This window comes from Umbelopsis ramanniana (assembly GCF_025399195.1).
Source record: "Umbelopsis ramanniana AG unplaced genomic scaffold K450scaffold_33, whole genome shotgun sequence".
Lineage (NCBI taxonomy): Eukaryota > Fungi > Mucoromycota > Umbelopsidomycetes > Umbelopsidales > Umbelopsidaceae > Umbelopsis > Umbelopsis ramanniana.
In genome coordinates this window covers 61,303-78,410 of record NW_026252119.1, presented here as the reverse complement: position 1 = coordinate 78,410, position 17,108 = coordinate 61,303, and the positions used below count along the sequence as shown (strand labels likewise).

General features: G+C 44.6%; 7 protein-coding genes across 7 annotated transcripts; 3 read left to right on the top strand and 4 right to left on the bottom strand.

The window, feature by feature from the left end:
* Positions 1 to 10: 10 nt before the first annotated feature.
* Positions 11 to 1,221, bottom strand: K450DRAFT_244259 (uncharacterized protein). The gene is made up of 2 exons (XM_051589552.1): positions 584 to 1,221; positions 11 to 519 (listed from the first exon to the last, which is right to left on the bottom strand). Exons 1-2 carry the CDS (start codon positions 942 to 944, stop codon positions 62 to 64), a joined length of 819 nt encoding a protein of 272 aa, XP_051443953.1. The 5' UTR covers positions 945 to 1,221; the 3' UTR covers positions 11 to 61.
* Position 1,222: 1 nt separating this feature from the next.
* Positions 1,223 to 2,014, bottom strand: K450DRAFT_244257 (uncharacterized protein). Its single transcript, XM_051589551.1, has 3 exons — positions 1,869 to 2,014; positions 1,600 to 1,787; positions 1,223 to 1,529 (listed from the first exon to the last, which is right to left on the bottom strand). The coding sequence occupies exons 1-3, from the start codon at positions 1,963 to 1,965 to the stop codon at positions 1,371 to 1,373; spliced, it is 444 nt and encodes a 147-aa protein (XP_051443952.1). The 5' UTR covers positions 1,966 to 2,014; the 3' UTR covers positions 1,223 to 1,370.
* Positions 2,015 to 2,893: 879 nt separating this feature from the next.
* Positions 2,894 to 7,208, top strand: K450DRAFT_244251 (uncharacterized protein). The gene is made up of 7 exons (XM_051589550.1): positions 2,894 to 3,165; positions 3,809 to 5,117; positions 5,190 to 5,517; positions 5,581 to 5,757; positions 5,859 to 6,317; positions 6,394 to 6,882; positions 6,957 to 7,208. Exons 1-7 carry the CDS (start codon positions 2,934 to 2,936, stop codon positions 7,122 to 7,124), a joined length of 3,162 nt encoding a protein of 1,053 aa, XP_051443951.1. The 5' UTR covers positions 2,894 to 2,933; the 3' UTR covers positions 7,125 to 7,208.
* An 817-nt stretch (positions 7,209 to 8,025) lies between these two features.
* K450DRAFT_244245 (uncharacterized protein) lies at positions 8,026 to 12,191 on the top strand. Its single transcript, XM_051589549.1, has 8 exons — positions 8,026 to 8,419; positions 8,485 to 8,730; positions 8,808 to 9,071; positions 9,144 to 9,246; positions 9,304 to 9,410; positions 9,488 to 9,727; positions 9,816 to 11,895; positions 11,960 to 12,191. The coding sequence occupies exons 1-8, from the start codon at positions 8,159 to 8,161 to the stop codon at positions 12,067 to 12,069; spliced, it is 3,411 nt and encodes a 1,136-aa protein (XP_051443950.1). The 5' UTR covers positions 8,026 to 8,158; the 3' UTR covers positions 12,070 to 12,191.
* Positions 12,192 to 12,727: 536 nt separating this feature from the next.
* Positions 12,728 to 13,944, top strand: K450DRAFT_244242 (uncharacterized protein). The gene has a single exon (XM_051589548.1). The coding sequence runs from the start codon at positions 12,814 to 12,816 to the stop codon at positions 13,705 to 13,707; it is 894 nt and encodes a 297-aa protein (XP_051443949.1). The 5' UTR covers positions 12,728 to 12,813; the 3' UTR covers positions 13,708 to 13,944.
* K450DRAFT_244240 (uncharacterized protein) lies at positions 13,929 to 14,585 on the bottom strand. Its single transcript, XM_051589547.1, has 2 exons — positions 14,372 to 14,585; positions 13,929 to 14,312 (listed from the first exon to the last, which is right to left on the bottom strand). The coding sequence occupies exons 1-2, from the start codon at positions 14,437 to 14,439 to the stop codon at positions 14,150 to 14,152; spliced, it is 231 nt and encodes a 76-aa protein (XP_051443948.1). The 5' UTR covers positions 14,440 to 14,585; the 3' UTR covers positions 13,929 to 14,149.
* Positions 14,586 to 15,709: 1,124 nt separating this feature from the next.
* Positions 15,710 to 16,365, bottom strand: K450DRAFT_244232 (uncharacterized protein). The gene is made up of 3 exons (XM_051589546.1): positions 16,169 to 16,365; positions 16,023 to 16,086; positions 15,710 to 15,948 (listed from the first exon to the last, which is right to left on the bottom strand). The coding sequence occupies exons 1-3, from the start codon at positions 16,323 to 16,325 to the stop codon at positions 15,771 to 15,773; spliced, it is 399 nt and encodes a 132-aa protein (XP_051443947.1). The 5' UTR covers positions 16,326 to 16,365; the 3' UTR covers positions 15,710 to 15,770.
* Positions 16,366 to 17,108: the final 743 nt, after the last annotated feature.

Here is a 17,108-nt window from a genome sequence, read left to right as displayed (position 1 = left end):
ATTTTATAAATAGCATGTCTCATTAATAGCAAAGTGCTATAATTGAAATTTTTATTCTCATTCATTTCGTTGTAGTCTTTGCTTTGGCCTTGCTTTTGGCCCTTGCTTTGGCCTTTGCTTTGGCTTCTTCACGCTCTACAATCGCATCCATCATAGATTCTAGTCGTTCATTGCGCTGAGCGTTGCGTGCTTGTATGAGCGCCTTGAGTGAGCTTTCATCATCTTCACCTTTTTTACCCCAGAGTTTTTTATCCAAACCCATTTCTTTGGCATAGCTTTCTGCCTCCTTCGCTTCCCTGTCAGCGTTGCGCTTTCGTCGCTGCCCAGCCTTGGTAGACGTGGAAGACGTAAACGCACCATACCGCTTGATACTTTTATCTTCAATTGCTTTTTGCAAAATATCTTTAAATCTAGGCGCATCTTCTTCGCTACTGCACAAAACCATCGTCAGTATCCTGTCCATATCGCCTTTACATTCTTCGTAAGCCGCTAGTAAATCGTCCTTTTCCTCATCTGATCCTATAAAGGAGATTAGTCTTCCCTCTGAACAAAGTTCTCTAAGTAATCCATTCCAGCGACTTACCTTTGTACTTTGCGGCGAATGCCTCAATAGTGCTGGCGTCTACTTCGCCTGACCACAATTCCCGAAAATAGGCGTCCCAGTCCTTTTCGCTGTCGTCGAGGTCTATTCCCTCGCTTATTCTTCCCGTACGATCATATGTTTTCTTCCTCTTTTCGTCGCTGAGCACAGCATAGGCAATACCGATTTCCTGAAAATCTTCGGCCGCCTTTTGCTTCTCCTCTTCGGTGGCATTGGCGCTCTGCTTGTCGGGATGGCATCGCAATGCTAATCGACGATAAGCTGTACGAATGGTGGAATCTGTGGCTGATTCTTTGGAAAGACCAAGAATTTCGTATAAGTCTTTACTGGGATGTGTAGGCATTAGGTAAGAGGAGTAGTGAAGAGTCGCGTGAACGGAAACTGCCGCTTTTTCTTACGCGCGATTTTTGACGCCTAAATTTTTCAACGGTAAAAATACATGTGTCGCAGCACCGGTAACAAAGGGTTGTGCATACATGACAGTGTCATGAAAGTCAACACTTCACAACAGAGCATAGCATATAACTTACGAAAAACAATATGTTGAAGCAATAGCCAATTTATATAGCACTGTGATGTTAGCATCCTACTCTCAGTTACACCCATCACAACACCAGGAAGTCGTGTAACTTTTTTGAAGAACAAACGTAGAGAATAAAACAAAAATTTATTTATGATTCGTTATCTCCAACGACATTGTTGGATGATGGGTGTTGATGGTGATGACAGTTGAAGTGGAAGGGTGATTTGAATTCCCCGAGCCTGTCGTCTAGTCTCCACTGGCACAACCTCTACATCCGCAATGCACGCACTCGACAATTTTCCCTTCTTCCAACTTCGCTTTTGGAACTCGACAAACGCAAGTAGTGCCAAAATTCGTATCTTTAGGCTGTATACATCTTAAACAACACACTCGCTCGAATCCAGGCTAAACACCGCAGAACAGATCATCAGTAAAGTGCACTTGTCTCCTCAATTATAATCAAAACTACATATACCTTCTTCCATTTTGCGATAAGATTGGCGTCGGCATAGCTGTTCTTTAGTAGGTAGTCATACAACTCTTTGGATATAGCCTTGCGTTTATAGTACAGATCATAGACATAGCGAGATCGCTGGTGATGGATTCGGAACACTGGCCACACGCTTTCCACTTTGCGCTTTCCTTCGTGTGATTCATTTTCAACTGGTAGGAAGAACAGAAACAAAAGATCAGTCAAATGGTACCAACATCAAGCAACTTTGATCCGTGGTCTTCACGTCTTACCATCTCTCATTTTCTTATCGAACTCCCGGAAAGTTGGCTCCAATTCATCAAAGCCTTCTGGTGGCCGTTTCGTCCGCTGTGTCCTGATCTTCGGCATGGTCGCTTATTAATAGTTGAAGGAAAGGAATGCCGTGTTGTATTTGAGCTTGTTGCGGTTTTGTCTTTCAAAATGACAGTCTCATGGGCAATGTGCCGTTACTGAGCGTCTGGTCACATGTTCTGTGGAGTTTTTGATTTTTTGGGAATATCTCAGTCTGCAGAAAAACTACGAACGCGGCAAGTAAGCACTCTTTCCAAATCTTAGTATTAAATAGGTCAAACGGACTAGGGAAGTAATGCATGGGAAAGAGCAAGATAACAATAACATGATGATACCATTAGTACTTCATTTTATATACAGATACAGGGCATTCTGAAATGGAGAATTGTATACGATACTCACACAAGTCTGATGCTTGGTTATTTCTACAAGTTTATTTGATTGTAAAAAAATTCTATGTGTTATATTCAAGGTTGGCGTTATCAATAGTGCAAGCTGCATTTCAAGTCTGTATACCAAGGATTCACATATTTGCCATAGCAGTTTGCCGAAAGGTTGACTTCGTCCTTTTTAATCAGCACCTATGGGTAAATGTCTTCCCCGTATACCTCCGCAGATCAAAAATAAAAATTCTAAATAATAGCTACCGTACTGCCTCCCTAATTATTCAGGCTTGGAGTGATGTATCTGACTCACACGCTGTAGAAAAGCTCATAAATAGAACGTAATCGGCGGCCTGCATTAATTGCTATGAATTACAATTTGCAAAAACCACCATTCTAGGACGTAAACAATGTTGGTGCTAGAGCGTTTGATATCGTTGTACAGCTTGCATCTCTTCGTAGCACGATCAGCAGTGGTGGCCCTCTCGCATGGACTGCAACTTATCATTTCTGTATTTGCAGAATCTCCAGGCCGAAAAAACCCTTATGATGTTGACTTAATAACAGAACATACCTTCACTCTTCTGTGTTCTACGGCCGCTGTCTTCGGTCCGATAAACTATTAAGGTGTTGGTTGGGGCCATGGAAATTGCCAAATTGGGGCGCGGTGCCTTTAAAAAAAACGTCTCGTTCCACACTGCGTTCCGCCACAAAAGCTTTTTGGAAGCATCAGAAATACCACCTCGTTCTTCAGGTACCAACTCTACCCTTCCAATTTACTCGGAATGCTCCCGAATTCTCGGAAGATCCCTGCCGTTCCTTCAACAACCCACTATCAAACAGATCCCACCACAGTCATTCAAGAGGATGCTCAGCATTCCACCACATCACCACCTCCGGTGATCAACAGCGGCAAAACCGGCGGCTTCTTTTCTCGATTCGCCAGACGACGTTCTCAAAGCACAGCGGCAGTGACACCCAAGCATTTGCCAAAACTCTCCGAATCCATCTCGACAAAGACTGCAAAGCCTACTCCTCCTCTTCCGCATCAGCTCCATGGCACAGTCCCTGCATCCCGGTCGACCATTCCTAAAGTGCAGCGAAAACCAATAGCTTCCGAGCCAGTGTCGAGTAAAAACCTTTTCTTGCTGTACAACGAAAAAAATGACGCCAACGCAGCAGCATCAACGCAAAGCTCATCGTCTCCTTCTGCTTCGGCAAAGCCAGTGGTGAAAAAGGTATGGGTTAAATTTCTGGCTTAATTTGTCCTTTTGTGGGGGGGAAACTCATTATATACTGTTGACACGATCAAGAAGGGAAGCTCATCGTTGGACCCTCTTCGCAAAATCTCTCAAAAATTGGAAAAGGTAAGCGATGCACTTCGACTGAGCTGCTACAAATGACTAATACCTGCTTGTTATAGGCCAAGCTATCTACCCCGCTATCACCGAAAGCAACCACTTTCACTTCTTCGACGACCGAAAAGAAGTCCACTATAACCCCGCCGCCCGCACCAGCCAACACCTTTTCATCTCGAAATCCCAAACTTCCAATTGTTGATGCAAATGAAGCTCGTAGCGACACCAAGCCGTTGAGTTCTACTTCTCGGCAAGACATGTTCCAGATCGCAGAAAAACCAATCCAGAGCAATACGAAGCGAAGTTCTAGAAATGGCGAAAAGGCGCGCAGTTCAAATTCGACCAATGGTTCTCCCGACAACAATACTAAACAGCCCAGCGCGGATCAACCTGATTTGCGAGCATTGGGCGTACGTGAAAAGGATCTGAAAGCCATCCAAGAAAGCTTGGACCGACTGTCCTCTGGATCAGCCGCCACGAAAGCTGGAAAAACATCTTCCGTGCACAATACCATTGACCCGCGCAATACCGTCGGCTCGCAGGCCAATGGGAAGAAAGTGTACGAAAATAAGGCTGAACCCTCCGAGCCGCCCACCTTAGCCGACATCGTATTGCAAAATACTAAAAGTCGAAAGAATGCTAGAGTCATTCCTGACACAGAACTATCCAACAAATCAACCCTACAACGAGAAGATATTATGTTGGATGGCGCCCATAACGCCTTGAGCTCCGAATCATTTCATACTATGAATGGTGATGACAGTATGGTAGATAACGACTCATCGTTTGCCGAGGTGACAGGAGATTCAATGCTGGAATCCGACTCAGACGATGATTCTGACGAAGCCGATAATGGCGAAGAGTCCTTTGTGGATGCCACCGGTGTTTCACAGGAGGATATTGAACGAGAACGAGCAGAGAGAAGATTGACAAAGCGACTTAGTGGAGGCCATTTCGGTAGTGCTGGTGGACTTTTATTGAGTATAGCTGGCCAAGCGGCGGAGGCTCAACATCGCAACAGTAACACGCCATCGTTTGGATCAGTTGAAAAAGCCCTTCAAGATTTCGACCGTCGAGGCAGTTTAAGTCTGTTGGCAGATTTCTACGCTACTGGCGACGCTGAGAAACCTGACGTTGTCCAACGAAACAAGGCCGTGCCACCTGTTCCACCTGTCAAAGACCAAAACTCGGTAGAGTCGACTAAGGAGCCGGTGATTGTGATTGAAGAAATCCCTACCCCTCGAAGCGACACCTCGGATACAATCTCGCTTGAAACACCCGCAGATGAAGCACTGAAAAAAGAAGCCGAAACCGCTGCAAAAAAGCTGTGGGCTGAAGATACTGATTTTATGGAAAAAGATGTTATGACAGAGTGGATGGGTCAACCCAAGCCGTTGAACTCACTGGCACTAAGCTATTACATGAACATGTTCGATTTTTCTCTGCTTCGATTGGATTCCGCTTTCCGGTAAAGTCATCCAGCGCGATGTTCAACTTTTGGTCAACGTGTATTTAACCTTATTATCGGTTCATTTCTTAGACGTCTTTGCAACAAATTGTATGTCAAGGCCGAGTCTCAACAGATTGATCGTATTCTCGAAGTGTTTGCCAGACGGTATTGGCAGTGCAATAAGAAGAGCGTGTTTGGCAGTGCTGACGTGGTATATGCTGTCACTTATTCTATGCTACTCCTCAATACTGATCTGCACGTAGTTCAGGGTAGCCATACTCGTATGACACGATCAGCTTTTGTTCGAAATACTATGTCGGCTGCTTATGCACAAGGTCCTGGCAACGATAGAAACCAAGATGGCCAAGCTGGCAAGTTTCCGAAATGGTGGGAAGCTGAGATGGAAATATACCTCAGGGTAAGGAGTATGGGCGAAGATGGGGCGGAGGAAAATACTCTAATGCTAACTATGCGTATACAGGAACTCTACTATTCTATCAAACAGCGACAAATCCTTCAACCTCGAGAACATCAACTTGACAATCATCGACCTAAGAGCTTTTTGGACGCTTCAGGTGTGATTGGGCTGAAGAAGAGTGTCGGTAACATGGTCCGCTCTACACGCGAGAGCATGATCCTTACGACGGATATGGGCCAAGTAAGTCATCTTGAACTTTTGACTACCCTGGTAAAGGAAGATTCTTTAGGTTGTTCATCTAACATATCATCCTCCTTTTTTTTTTTTCTTCTTCTTTAAAGCCTAATCCACGACCTAGCTTGAGCAACTTGCAGCGCCCCATTTCACCACCCAATATGCGACGTAAAATATCTGTCACGTCCATGTCCTCCACTGGATCCCATAGTTCCAATCCACGGTCTCCTGGTCTTTCACATCAGCCTGCAATGAGTTTTCCCAATAACAATGCACCCTTCACAAGCCAACCACCTTTCTATAAAGAAGGTATAGTTATGCGAAAACATCTGTTGGAAAGCGGTGACCAAAAGGCCAAAAACAGAGACTGGAAAGAATGCATGATTGTGGTGACTCGTGGTGAACTGCAAGTGTTCTCTGTGTCACCCAATGGAGGGGAAGTGAATCATAGACGAAGTATGCTGCGGGCCAGCAGTGCTAGTCTGGTCAACCTGGCCGATTCCTTCAAGACTGGCAGCGGAAGCAATTCGTTTACCGGTGCAACATTGCAGCCGCAGACTCTTTCGGTAAGTACCATGTTCATTCTATTCTGGCTTGATCATTTTTGCTGAACGAAGCCGTCTTCTTTCAACCCACACATAGACAAGTCCACAATTAATCGAATCGGTTAGTCTAAACCATTCATTATCGAATGCTCTACCACCCCCGGGTTACAATCGTCATCGACCTTACGTGTTTGCGCTTCAACTACCGAACGGAGGAGTTTATCTTTTCCAGGTGGCAGTTCAAGAGCAGGTGAATGAATGGGTATCGACATGCAACTACTGGGCTGCCAGAGGTAGTAAAGAACCCTTAAGCGGCGGCGTTAGCAACATGGAATATGGCTGGGGAATGTGTTTGGCCGACGTTATCCTTGACCTGGATGCAGTGGAAAACGGCGATGACAACGTTGGAAACTCATATCTGAACCCAGATCAAGTGGTTCTTTATGAGTGGCGGCCTCCCGCGCCACCCCTAGTGTCCAGTACTCTATCCGATACTGAACAATTGAACAGCTTACAAAAGCAATTGGCGACTTTGACCGCGGACATTAATGCCCATAGAGAAATGAAGAAGAAAATAGAAGTCAAGGTATGTGTCCGATACATCTCATGCGAACCCCTCATTGGGGATGACAGGATTTTAATGTTTTCATTCTCTTGTAGTTTCCTGTTCGATCTACCAACAATGTGAGAGCGCTGACCAACTGGGAAAACCGGTCGCGCTATCTTCTGCATGAGATCATCAAGTTACAGAATTATTGTGACATACTGGAGAAAGCTATTGCCAAAGGTGAAAAAGAATCCATCAAGACAACTACACCATCGCCGTAATACGATTCTATTTAAATTCATATGTATCTTATTTTATTGCATCATAACATTTAATAACAAAAGTGGTTGAATTACCTGGATGAAGCTTGTATGAGGGGGGGGGGCATTAAAAATGGGAGATGAAAACCGGTTTACAACTGAACAACCGGTAAAACAAGAGATCCAGTAAGCGTAAATAAAACCAATGTTACCCAATCGACGGTAAACAGCTATTCTCAGCTTTGACCAGAATGGCTTTGGTTGGTACTTTTTTGTACCTGTCGTAAAAGGGACGGACGATCTCCCTGTCGGCGACTGAACGTGCCGCATAGGCTATCGTGACAAAATCTAGAGAAATTCCGTTATTTCGTTGCGATCGTTGCTTGTATTCGTTCCAATAATCTTTTACGCCCACCAGTTCTGGTTTCAGAGGATGCTGACCGAGTCAAGAGGAGCTCACCATCGTCAGAAAAAAGCAGTCATCCAAAACGGCGAAAGCGAAACCCAGCCAATGATTTCGAGCATGACCTCTTTAAAACCAACGGTATTTTTTTTTCTTTTACGTACGATTCGGCAGGTTACAAGAAGCTTAGCAAAATGGATGCAAATACACGGTTGAATGAATGGATGAAATTGTTGGAAAGGATGTTCAAGTGGTAGATTCGAAGGTTAGTCTATGGTATCAAAGAAAAGATCGTGTTTTATGCGCTCTCTACGGCCTTCTCTGCTTTCTGCTGGAAAGGAAGTTCGTTGGCCAACTAGTCCCGTGCCCCAGAGCGCTTAAGTGAGGGAAACCACACCACAAAAATAAAAAAAACAAAAAAAAACACCGAGGCTTTTGCTTTAAATTTTTTTTTCTTTAACAAGTGCTTAGAAAAAGATTCAACTCTGAATTGACTTTGCCATCGGCTTTCATTGTTTACCCCCCATTTTTATAACACTGGTCCATAACCTACTCTCTTTTCATATTCCCTGCATTCCTCTCAAGGGATTCCTTTTGATTCTACCCGCCTCTCCCCAATTATCCAAGCTTCTCCATTCCTTTTTGACATATTATGGTCCAGCTTGCATATTCCCTGCGGTTTGCACCACCTATTTCATCGCACTATCGACCAACGCAAACTCCAACGCAAATATTACAAGGACACTGTAATCACATTTCAACACGTTATGGATGTCAAGCCGTGTTAACGCCCATTGACACTGTAACCCTCAAACGGCCTTCCCAGCAATGCGACTATAACTTGACCATCACTGGTCCTGCCGCCCAAGTAGTGGCGGCACGTGGTGACCTTATCCGAGACAATCCGCTCCTGGTACGCACTCTGTTCTCTCTCACTATGCGATCTCCTGTCCACTAATTCCCTCCATTTTTCCACAGGTCATGGCCAGCATTAATACCTCTCGTTCTGACCTTTATACCGACACCGGTGTAATCAAGGACGCCATACACCCTCTCCTCGACAAGATCTCGAAAGAAACTAATGTCAGCGTCAACGTTGAGATCACGGGCCAAATGCCTGCCTCTGGTCTGCAATCCGAGAATGGAGCACGAATAAACATTCAGGGTTCACCAGAGTCAGTTGAGTATGCTCGTATTCAAGCCCTTGTCTTGCTTGACGAACTGGTAAAGTGTCTCTTTCGTTTTGGTCCTGATACAACGAGAAGGCACCATGACATTTACTTATGTGTTTTTTTGTGTAGGCTGGTTTGCGCACAGACACCATCGATATACCTGCAAGACTGCATAATCTCGTGTGCGGACGCAAGCGATGTTATCTTCAATCCATCATGGAGGAAACCTCCACCAACATTTATTTGCCTTCAGCTTTCACCAATGTTAATCACCCAGAAATGTCTGTTCAAGACGATCTTCATCATCATCAAAGTGCACGTATTTATGTTACTGGAACTCCTTCTTCCATCACTCGAGCAAAAGATATGTTAAACAAGTTATATGTTCAAAAGGTAATATACATTGATGGTCACTTGATGCACCCTGTCTGGCCCGGACCTCTAATCCGTATTGCTTTCTTCCAGACCAAATCAATGTACCAAAAGGATTCTATATTACATCCTCGGAAAGGAGATTGGCTTTTGATGCATCGAAGAGATGATTTACTTGCTATTATGGAAGATAATGGTAGGTAGAGGCATGAGTATGGTCCCCTTTTTACCCTCGCTAACCCTTCTCTTGCAGCGTCTTTCATTATATTTTCTACTCCCGGTTCAGGAAATAATATGATCACGGTGTTTGCTGAAAGTCGTGTCAATGCAGAAAGAACGTTGAGGGCATTAAACCATTTGGTATGTGGGGGATGGGCTTGTTTGGATAGCACGGAATTTTTTTTATTTGGTATAATACTGACCACCCAATTTATTAGGCTTGTAATGTCTATGAGGCAACCTTCTTTTTCTATGCACGAAATGGTCCAATGTATTCGGCTGAAGGCGCCAACTTCTTCAATTCCATGTCCAACCTTAGTACTCTTGTATTGCAATTATCTCAAATCTCCGGAGCTGAAGTCGCCTACAAGACAGAAACGGGTAGCATTGAAGTGATTGGTTCTGAGCGGGCGATTCGTAATGTTTATCAGCATATAAACGGTATGAATCTACTCAAGGTCAGTCATCTATCTTTTTTCTTACCCCTATCGTCTTTTTCGTCGTCTAAACATCCATCCTTTTTTTTTTTTTTTTAAACATTGCCAGGTTTACCACCATGATACCATCTTCCTTGTGGAGCTATCAAATGAACAACGTGAATTTATCAGCGGGAAAAAGAGCGGAAAAATTAACAAAATCATGAAGACGTCGGGTGTCAAAATCAAATTTTTGCCGTTCAGCGAATACAACTTCGTGATTGAAGTTCAAAGTACCAGCTTCGTCAAGGCATTGGATGGTTTGACTCTGCTACAGGAAGAATTGCCGGCTGAAATTTCGTTTTACGTTCCCGAGGCTTATCACAAACGTATCATCGGCGTGGGTGGCAAAAATATTCAACGCATCATGAAAAAATATGGAGTCTATGTCAAGTTTTCAAATGCTGAAGAGTTTGCGGCGCTAGGCGGGTATTATGATAATGACGACAACGTGGTTGCTCGGACGCCAATGAAAAACCAGATCAACCTGGATAATTTGCGCCATGCCGTGATGGAATTGATCAGCTCCAAGGACAAGGATTATACGACGAAAGAAATCACCATACCTCATCAATACCACCGAATTATGGTCATGAATCATGCTCAAGAAATTCACGATATCGAACAACGAACCAATACGAGAATCCGATGGCCCAAGCGAGAATTATCATCTGACGCAGTTGTACTACATGGACCAGAATCCCAACTTTCTATAGCATCGCAGTTACTGTCAGAACTTATCCCAGAAGAATATTATCTACGCGTACCTTATTCCACAACCCTTGGCGTGGTTACAGGATCCGATGACTTTAAGGAAAAGGTGGTGAATCGTATTCGACAGGAATTCAACATCCACCTCCACCTTCCTGATACAGCTGCTGGTAACGAGCATCTTGAATTGGAACCGTCCACTTCGACCGGCAACAAGCGATCTTCTTCTCGAACATCGTTATCACGATCGGATGCCACTCCCATCTCGTCACCAGAGACACCTACTTCATCTTCAGCCTGTGTTCAGTCGGATCTTGAAACCAATGGCCAGGATTATGTGTTCACCTTCCAATTTAATTGTAGCGCCATGGACACCCTTCCCAATGCTGTCTCGGTATTAAAGAAATACCTTCATGCTTATCAAATTACTACCTACCCAGAATCTACTACGACCATGGAACGACCTAAAAGTGATTCCTTTGCCGGAACATTTGCACCGTTTAACAACAAGTTGTTTGGTGCTCAACTGCAAAGTACCAGCAGCACGACGACTAGTTCATCGCAACCGGATGTCACTGTTCCATCTTCGGCCTTTTCAACTTATAGTTTATTCGACTATTCTAGCAGTAATGCTTTTGATACCCATTGGAAACCTATTAGAGAATCCACATCATCTTCACCTGACAATCTGAGAGCCATCTTTGATAAGATGTCAGTGTCTGACCATCCTGTCACTGGATTAATGCCTCAGCAAAACCATAGTACACCTGTGCGTAATACCAATTTATCATTTGGTCGAACCTTACCCATGCCATCTTCATCCCAGGTCGCGGATATATGGACCCAAGGACCGATCGGTGGATCCAATAATCCACCCGCACCACCTACCATGCATACAAGCTTCTCTGGACCCATGGACACCACTTTACCATTGTTAGGCAATTATCCTCCACCTGGTACCTTTGATCTTTCATCTCCTCGTAATTTATACCCGCTGCAAAGTCAATATGGAGGAGCCGGCGTCAACACTAGCCCCAATATTACTACGGCAGGCAATGACGATAATGAACCATTGCTTCATCACTTGGCTCACCCCACTGCTTCTTCATCCACGGATACCACCAGTTCCATGGCCAGTTCAAGATCTATGCCTGAAGCGATGCTCGACCGTGATGCTAAGCCTTTACCACAAACCTCCAATAGTGCAGGCATCGTGGTCCGACCTCCTACTAGCAGTTCTTCCACCCCCATGCGATCGAAATCCTGGTTCGTCACACCTCAGAATGGGACCCCTCCACCACCTCTGATGCGTGCCAGTAGTAGTGGATCCTCCTCATTCTCTTCAGCCCCTTCCAACCCTGCCCTCTTCAGTTATCTTGGAGGAGGTCCAGTCAGTCACGATACGCATAGACCATCCCCTGCAGAGGATACCAATCAACGTAAGTGACAAGAGGGGAGAACAAGGCAAGAAACAGTATTTAACAATGGACCCTATTGTATTAGGCTCATCTTGGAATACCCATACCGGTAGCCATACGGCTGCTCCTAATGGCTGGTCCAATGCTCATGACGGGACTGAATCCAAATCAGACTGGTCATTTGTACCGACCTGATCAGAAAAGCTTGTTTTAATACATTAAGTTATTTTTTTTTCTTTCTCTCTTCGCTCTCTCTCGTAAACACTACTTCGCAAACCCAAATGTTTTCTTTCTTTGCCGTTGACCTTGTTAAATAGATTTCTCTACCCTCTTTCTTTTCCGCTTATATTACTCATTCTTAACACCTTTTTTTTTTCTTTCTTCCTTTCGCTGTTGATATTTGTTGTCATTGGTAACTCATCGTTTGTCAGCTCATTGTTTATGTATAAAAAAGAAACCCCCACATAAGGATTTTTGGCTGGTTGGTTGCAGACGGTTGGAGATTTCTCACAACGCGTGTGTTTGAGGATTTTTGGGGGGATAGAGAAAAAAAAAAGAAGAAACGCCACATTGCCTTGAATGGGAGTATGGCGAGGCCACCACTATCTAGCGTGCGACAGGAACTGGACATTGAATGCGAAGAAAGTTTGGAGGGAGGGAGAGGCACAAGAAGGAAAGGAAGAATGAAAGTAGTGGAAGGAGTCACAAGAAATCGAAGAATAGGTTCAGAACTGAAGAAAGAGGTTTAAAGTTGAAATGAACACAACGAGCAGCCACAACAACTCGAACAAAACCGGGCCCTTTTAACACCTTTTTCCCTTCTTCTTTTCTTTTCTCTTCTCTTTCCTTTGGAAAACGCTTCAAAAAAAAAGGAAATCGTCCTCAGGCGAACCAATTTCTTTTTTTTTTTTGTCCTTTTTTTTCTCTATTTCGTCTGAAATGTATTCTAACCACCCTCCGTCCAAGCGGTCTCCATACGAATACCCACAGGGGTATGACAGTTCGCAGCAAGGATGGCCAACTCCATCGAAACCATACCCTCCACGATATTCTACAGGTGAAATAGAACATCAAGATGATGGCAGTAAGCCATTTGCAAATCGATCCGACTATTGGTTTGATCACTCTACAAATCCATATTCGCCACCGCCAACTTCCCACTGGCCTCCGCCGGTCTATCAACAACAACAAAGACCCCATGCTGTTCAGTCACCTCTGCAACTTCCTCCTACGCCATCATCTACTTCATCTTCCACCGATATCTCTCCACATGTAGATGCGTCCAAGCAACCATCTGGATATCCTTTCCCTGTTACTTTTCAGCAACAACAACAGCAATCACAACAACCACCCAATCAAACTTCCACCAATCACCGAACGCCTCACTGGAGAATCCCTGCCACAGAACGACCGTTCAAATGTGATAATTGTCCTCTCTCCTTCAATCGTAATCACGACCTTAAGCGGCACGCTCGCATTCATCTCAGTGTCAAACCTTTTCCATGTAATTTCTGTGACAAACGTTTCAGTCGTAAGGATGCTTTGAAACGACACATGTTGGTCAAACGCTGCGGTCAAGCTCAAGCCAAATCTGCTTCTATACCATCTAGTTCGACCGCCACGTTGTCATCTTCATCGCCGTCTTATTATGACAGTAGACAGCAGGATGGTGGCTCTCAACAACAACCGCAGCAATCGGATTCGGCAAACTCTACTAATTTGTTTTTGCCTCCACCTCCTGTCATTCGTCAGTCTTCTTCTTCCATTCTTCATCACCACCACCACGGCCTCACTAACGATGCTCCTTCGTCGGCCTCTCCCTATCCGATCTAAAAGTGTCGACCGCTCTTTGCTGGAAGGGGAATGAATGGGGAACAAACGGAACGTGGTCATTGCCTTTCTATACTCCAGATGAAGGGTTTGTTCTTTAGCTGGATCTATATCATCTTTCTCTTAACCTTACGCAATTCCCACCAGCTTTCCTCTCTCTTTTTTTTTTTCTTCTTTTTTTTTTCTTTCTCTCACTTTTGTTAGTCAACATGTCTGTGTCCTTCTTTACTTTACACAACCTAAAGTGTGCTTGTTCATCCGGTTTTTATTGTACATAGTCTCTCCTACTTTTCATGCGTATCTCGAACCGAAAAAAAATCACCATCGAAAAAAAGCCACAAAAAAATATCTCATCGAAAAAAGTATTAATTCAAAAACTTGGGTCTTTTTTCATTAAAACGAATGCGCTGAGACTCGCTCAAATATGTCTTTTACAAAATGATCGCTATTTATAATACAATGGGGTGTGGGTGTATTCAATTCTTGCCAAAAAACCGCGCAAATGGGCCTCCCTTGCCTGCTGTCTTTTGTGCTTCAAGGGACGCGACCAGGCGGGAGTAGTAGTTGGGATTACTGGCGGGTGAAACAATTTTATCCGACAATGGGTACTGTGTGAAAGAAGAGGTCAATAGGACGAATACATGTCATGGTTTAGGTTGGGAGTTACCTTTTCTTTGAAGTCGTTGGCCAAAAGTCGTTCCAAGGCCTCCAGCTGTCGTCGTGCTTCGGCGACATCCACTTGAGCGGCGGTGTTGTCGGTCTGACGAAACATCTCTTGCACTCGAGCTGTCAGCACCTTCTTCATATCTCGATTAGGTCGAACTAAATCGGCAGGCCAGTCGGCAATCAATCGTAGGTACGATCGGTAGAGGCTTTGTACTTCGTTACGTCCAGCCATTATATGAGTGAAATGGAAAATGAATTGGAAATGATGTCTCGAACCCCCAGGCGTCCGTCCGTCTTCCCAAAGCCACTGGAATTTTTTTTGCCTGTTATCCCCGCCCGCTACTAGGGTCCGCATATCACCATGTCCAGATTCCACGTTGTCGGTGCCGGTGCCATTGGCTGCCTTGTCTCGGTCTTGTTGGCTAAGAACGGCCACCATGTCACTCTAATTGTTCGCCATGCCGATCTGTGTCCATTGTTCAACGGCATTCGGTACACCAAGTCCGGCCAACAACCTACGTTAATCACCGCCGGCGTGTCGGTAGAACTCGCCAGTCAAACCTCCACTATTGAGAATTTGATCGTCACCACCAAAGCCCAGGATACGACGGCTGCTCTCACATCTATCAAACATCGCTGGATACCGTCGACGACGGCGCTATTTCTCGAAAACGGCATGGCGTGGAAAGAGTCTCTGGACGCCTCAGGCATTCCTGCCACCTCCGCCAATGTCGCAGTTGGCGTCAATAAACATGGTGTCGAACGATCAGGTCACTTTGAAATCACGCATCATAATTGGGAAGGTGGAATGGAGATGGCTGCCATGCCATCTGATCAAAGTAAAACCGTCAATGTCCTCAAGTTATTAACTACCATTCCAGATATGAATGCAAAATTGTTGGAGTGGGATGCACTGATGGATAGTAAAATTGACAAGCTGGTGGTGAACGCTTGCATCAATCCTCTCACCGCCATTCTAAAAGTTCCCAACGGTCAGCTTCTTGATCGTCCAGAAGCAATGTCCTTGATGCGCTCAGTATGCAGTGAAGCCGCTCAAGTGTTTGAGCACAAGCATGCAGATCATCTATTTAACCAGGTGCAACAAGTGTGTCGTGATACCAATCACAATTCGTCTTCCATGCTACAGGATGTTCGAAATTCACGTCCTACTGAAATCGATGCCATTAACGGCTGGTTGTGTCGACAAGCAAACGACAAAAATATTCAACTTCCAGTCAATCAAACGCTAGTCCAATTGATCAAGGCTATGTCCAAATGAACCCCCCGGGACAGTTTGATATTTGAACTTTTTTTTTTAATATATGTAAAAAGGTGTTACATTCAAAACGGTTGATTTGTTTTTCGAGACGGGTTTATAAATCAAGATCTACTGTGTGTATTTATTCTCTGCTCTTAACCTCGGGCTCCCAGGCGTTGTATTTGGGTCTGACGGTGTTGTATGGCACATAGGCGTTACGGGTGCCGGTATAGTTGGGAGTTGGCTCACCCCAGAACTTCTTTGGCTGGATGTTCATTTCAGTAGGAGGTTCTTGGACGAACTTGGTGAGCCACATGTGCCTATTGGAATAGAACAAGCAAGCAAAACGTGAGTGTGGGATGGACTCAATGGAAAATGCTGATGATCCCCTTACCAGTCAGGTGCAACTTGAGCCGGATCAGGATCGCTGCTGGCGTACTCGACCCAACGCTCACGGCCTAATGAATGAGAAATGAGGTTAGAGGCAGGCATGGAAAGGGTTGTTTGGACGTGACATTAGCCGTCATGCATTCAGCATACCGAAGATTTCATCATTGTTCTCAAAGAACTTGTTGCCAACGGCATCGGTGCCTATTAATGCACCAAACTTAGTGTCGCCCATGGTGTTAAGTTGCTTCCATGCGCTGGCAGGGCCAGCACGCATGATGTTCTTCAATGTTCGTCCGAGTGTTGACATTGCAAGTGCGATGGAGTAACGCTACCAATCTGCCGTAAAAAAAGACATGGTTTAAATTGGTGACGTCGATATTATCTGGCAGGAGAGACAACAATTTCGTGATGTCAAAACACCACCAAAAAATTTGAAATTGGTCACTCAAACCTTTTGCCCATCGGCCGTGGATTCTACTCACATTTTCTTTCCGTCAATCGCTCTATAAAAAACATCTTGTTTGGATACCTCTTTTTGGGCAATTTCTTCAGTGCAACACTATCATAGGGAAAAGATCTGCTGTTGCTCACGGACTTGTTCCGATGAGGGGGCTCATCCATCAGAAAACCAACTTGCCTTCATTGCATTGTGGCCCGATAAACACGGTGCAGGTGATCCATTGGTTATTAGAAGGGGATCCAAGATTTTATTTCACATTGGGAAATGCTTCTGATTGATGTTCTCTCAATTCTAGAACAGTCTTCCATCTCAGCTATGCAGTATTACAATGCATGCCTTAACTGGCTCGGCAAAGTTGGTATGAGGAAATGATGTTCAACCAGTACATTTTATGGAATATATTCTTGTGATTTTTTAAGCAATGAAAAAAGAACCCTCCACACGATGGACTTCTTTTTAGACATACGCATTTTTCAACTATCCTCAAGGCTCGGTGGTGCTCGAATGAGCGTTCGGTTGACATGCAGTAGACAACAGTAGTGGCTACGACTCACAAAGTAGTGGAGGGGCTAACCGTATACTCCAAATCATGGGGGGGGGTCTGTCTTACTGTACTCGATTCTACTGGGC

Coding starts and splice junctions, on each gene's coding strand:
- K450DRAFT_244259 (XM_051589552.1), bottom strand. CDS start 944: ATGCCTACACATCCCAGTAAAGACTTATACGAAATTCTTGGTCTTTCC. Junction 520..583: donor ATTCGCCGCAAAGTACAAAG/GTAAGTCGCTGG, acceptor TCTCCTTTATAG/GATCAGATGAGGAAAAGGAC.
- K450DRAFT_244257 (XM_051589551.1), bottom strand. CDS start 1,965: ATGCCGAAGATCAGGACACAGCGGACGAAACGGCCACCAGAAGGCTTT. Junction 1,788..1,868: donor CGATAAGAAAATGAGAGATG/GTAAGACGTGAA, acceptor TCTTCCTACCAG/TTGAAAATGAATCACACGAA. Junction 1,530..1,599: donor TTATCGCAAAATGGAAGAAG/GTATATGTAGTT, acceptor TGCGGTGTTTAG/CCTGGATTCGAGCGAGTGTG.
- K450DRAFT_244251 (XM_051589550.1), top strand. CDS start 2,934: ATGGAAATTGCCAAATTGGGGCGCGGTGCCTTTAAAAAAAACGTCTCG. Junction 3,166..3,808: donor GTCATTCAAGAGGATGCTCA/GCATTCCACCAC, acceptor CGCCCGCACCAG/CCAACACCTTTTCATCTCGA. Junction 6,318..6,393: donor TGCAGCCGCAGACTCTTTCG/GTAAGTACCATG, acceptor ACCCACACATAG/ACAAGTCCACAATTAATCGA.
- K450DRAFT_244245 (XM_051589549.1), top strand. CDS start 8,159: ATGGTCCAGCTTGCATATTCCCTGCGGTTTGCACCACCTATTTCATCG. Junction 9,411..9,487: donor TGAGGGCATTAAACCATTTG/GTATGTGGGGGA, acceptor CCAATTTATTAG/GCTTGTAATGTCTATGAGGC. Junction 9,728..9,815: donor ACGGTATGAATCTACTCAAG/GTCAGTCATCTA, acceptor AAACATTGCCAG/GTTTACCACCATGATACCAT.
- K450DRAFT_244242 (XM_051589548.1), top strand. CDS start 12,814: ATGTATTCTAACCACCCTCCGTCCAAGCGGTCTCCATACGAATACCCA.
- K450DRAFT_244240 (XM_051589547.1), bottom strand. CDS start 14,439: ATGTCGCCGAAGCACGACGACAGCTGGAGGCCTTGGAACGACTTTTGG. Junction 14,313..14,371: donor CCAACGACTTCAAAGAAAAG/GTAACTCCCAAC, acceptor TCTTTCACACAG/TACCCATTGTCGGATAAAAT.
- K450DRAFT_244232 (XM_051589546.1), bottom strand. CDS start 16,325: ATGTCAACACTCGGACGAACATTGAAGAACATCATGCGTGCTGGCCCT. Junction 16,087..16,168: donor GAACAATGATGAAATCTTCG/GTATGCTGAATG, acceptor CTCATTCATTAG/GCCGTGAGCGTTGGGTCGAG. Junction 15,949..16,022: donor GCTCAAGTTGCACCTGACTG/GTAAGGGGATCA, acceptor CTATTCCAATAG/GCACATGTGGCTCACCAAGT.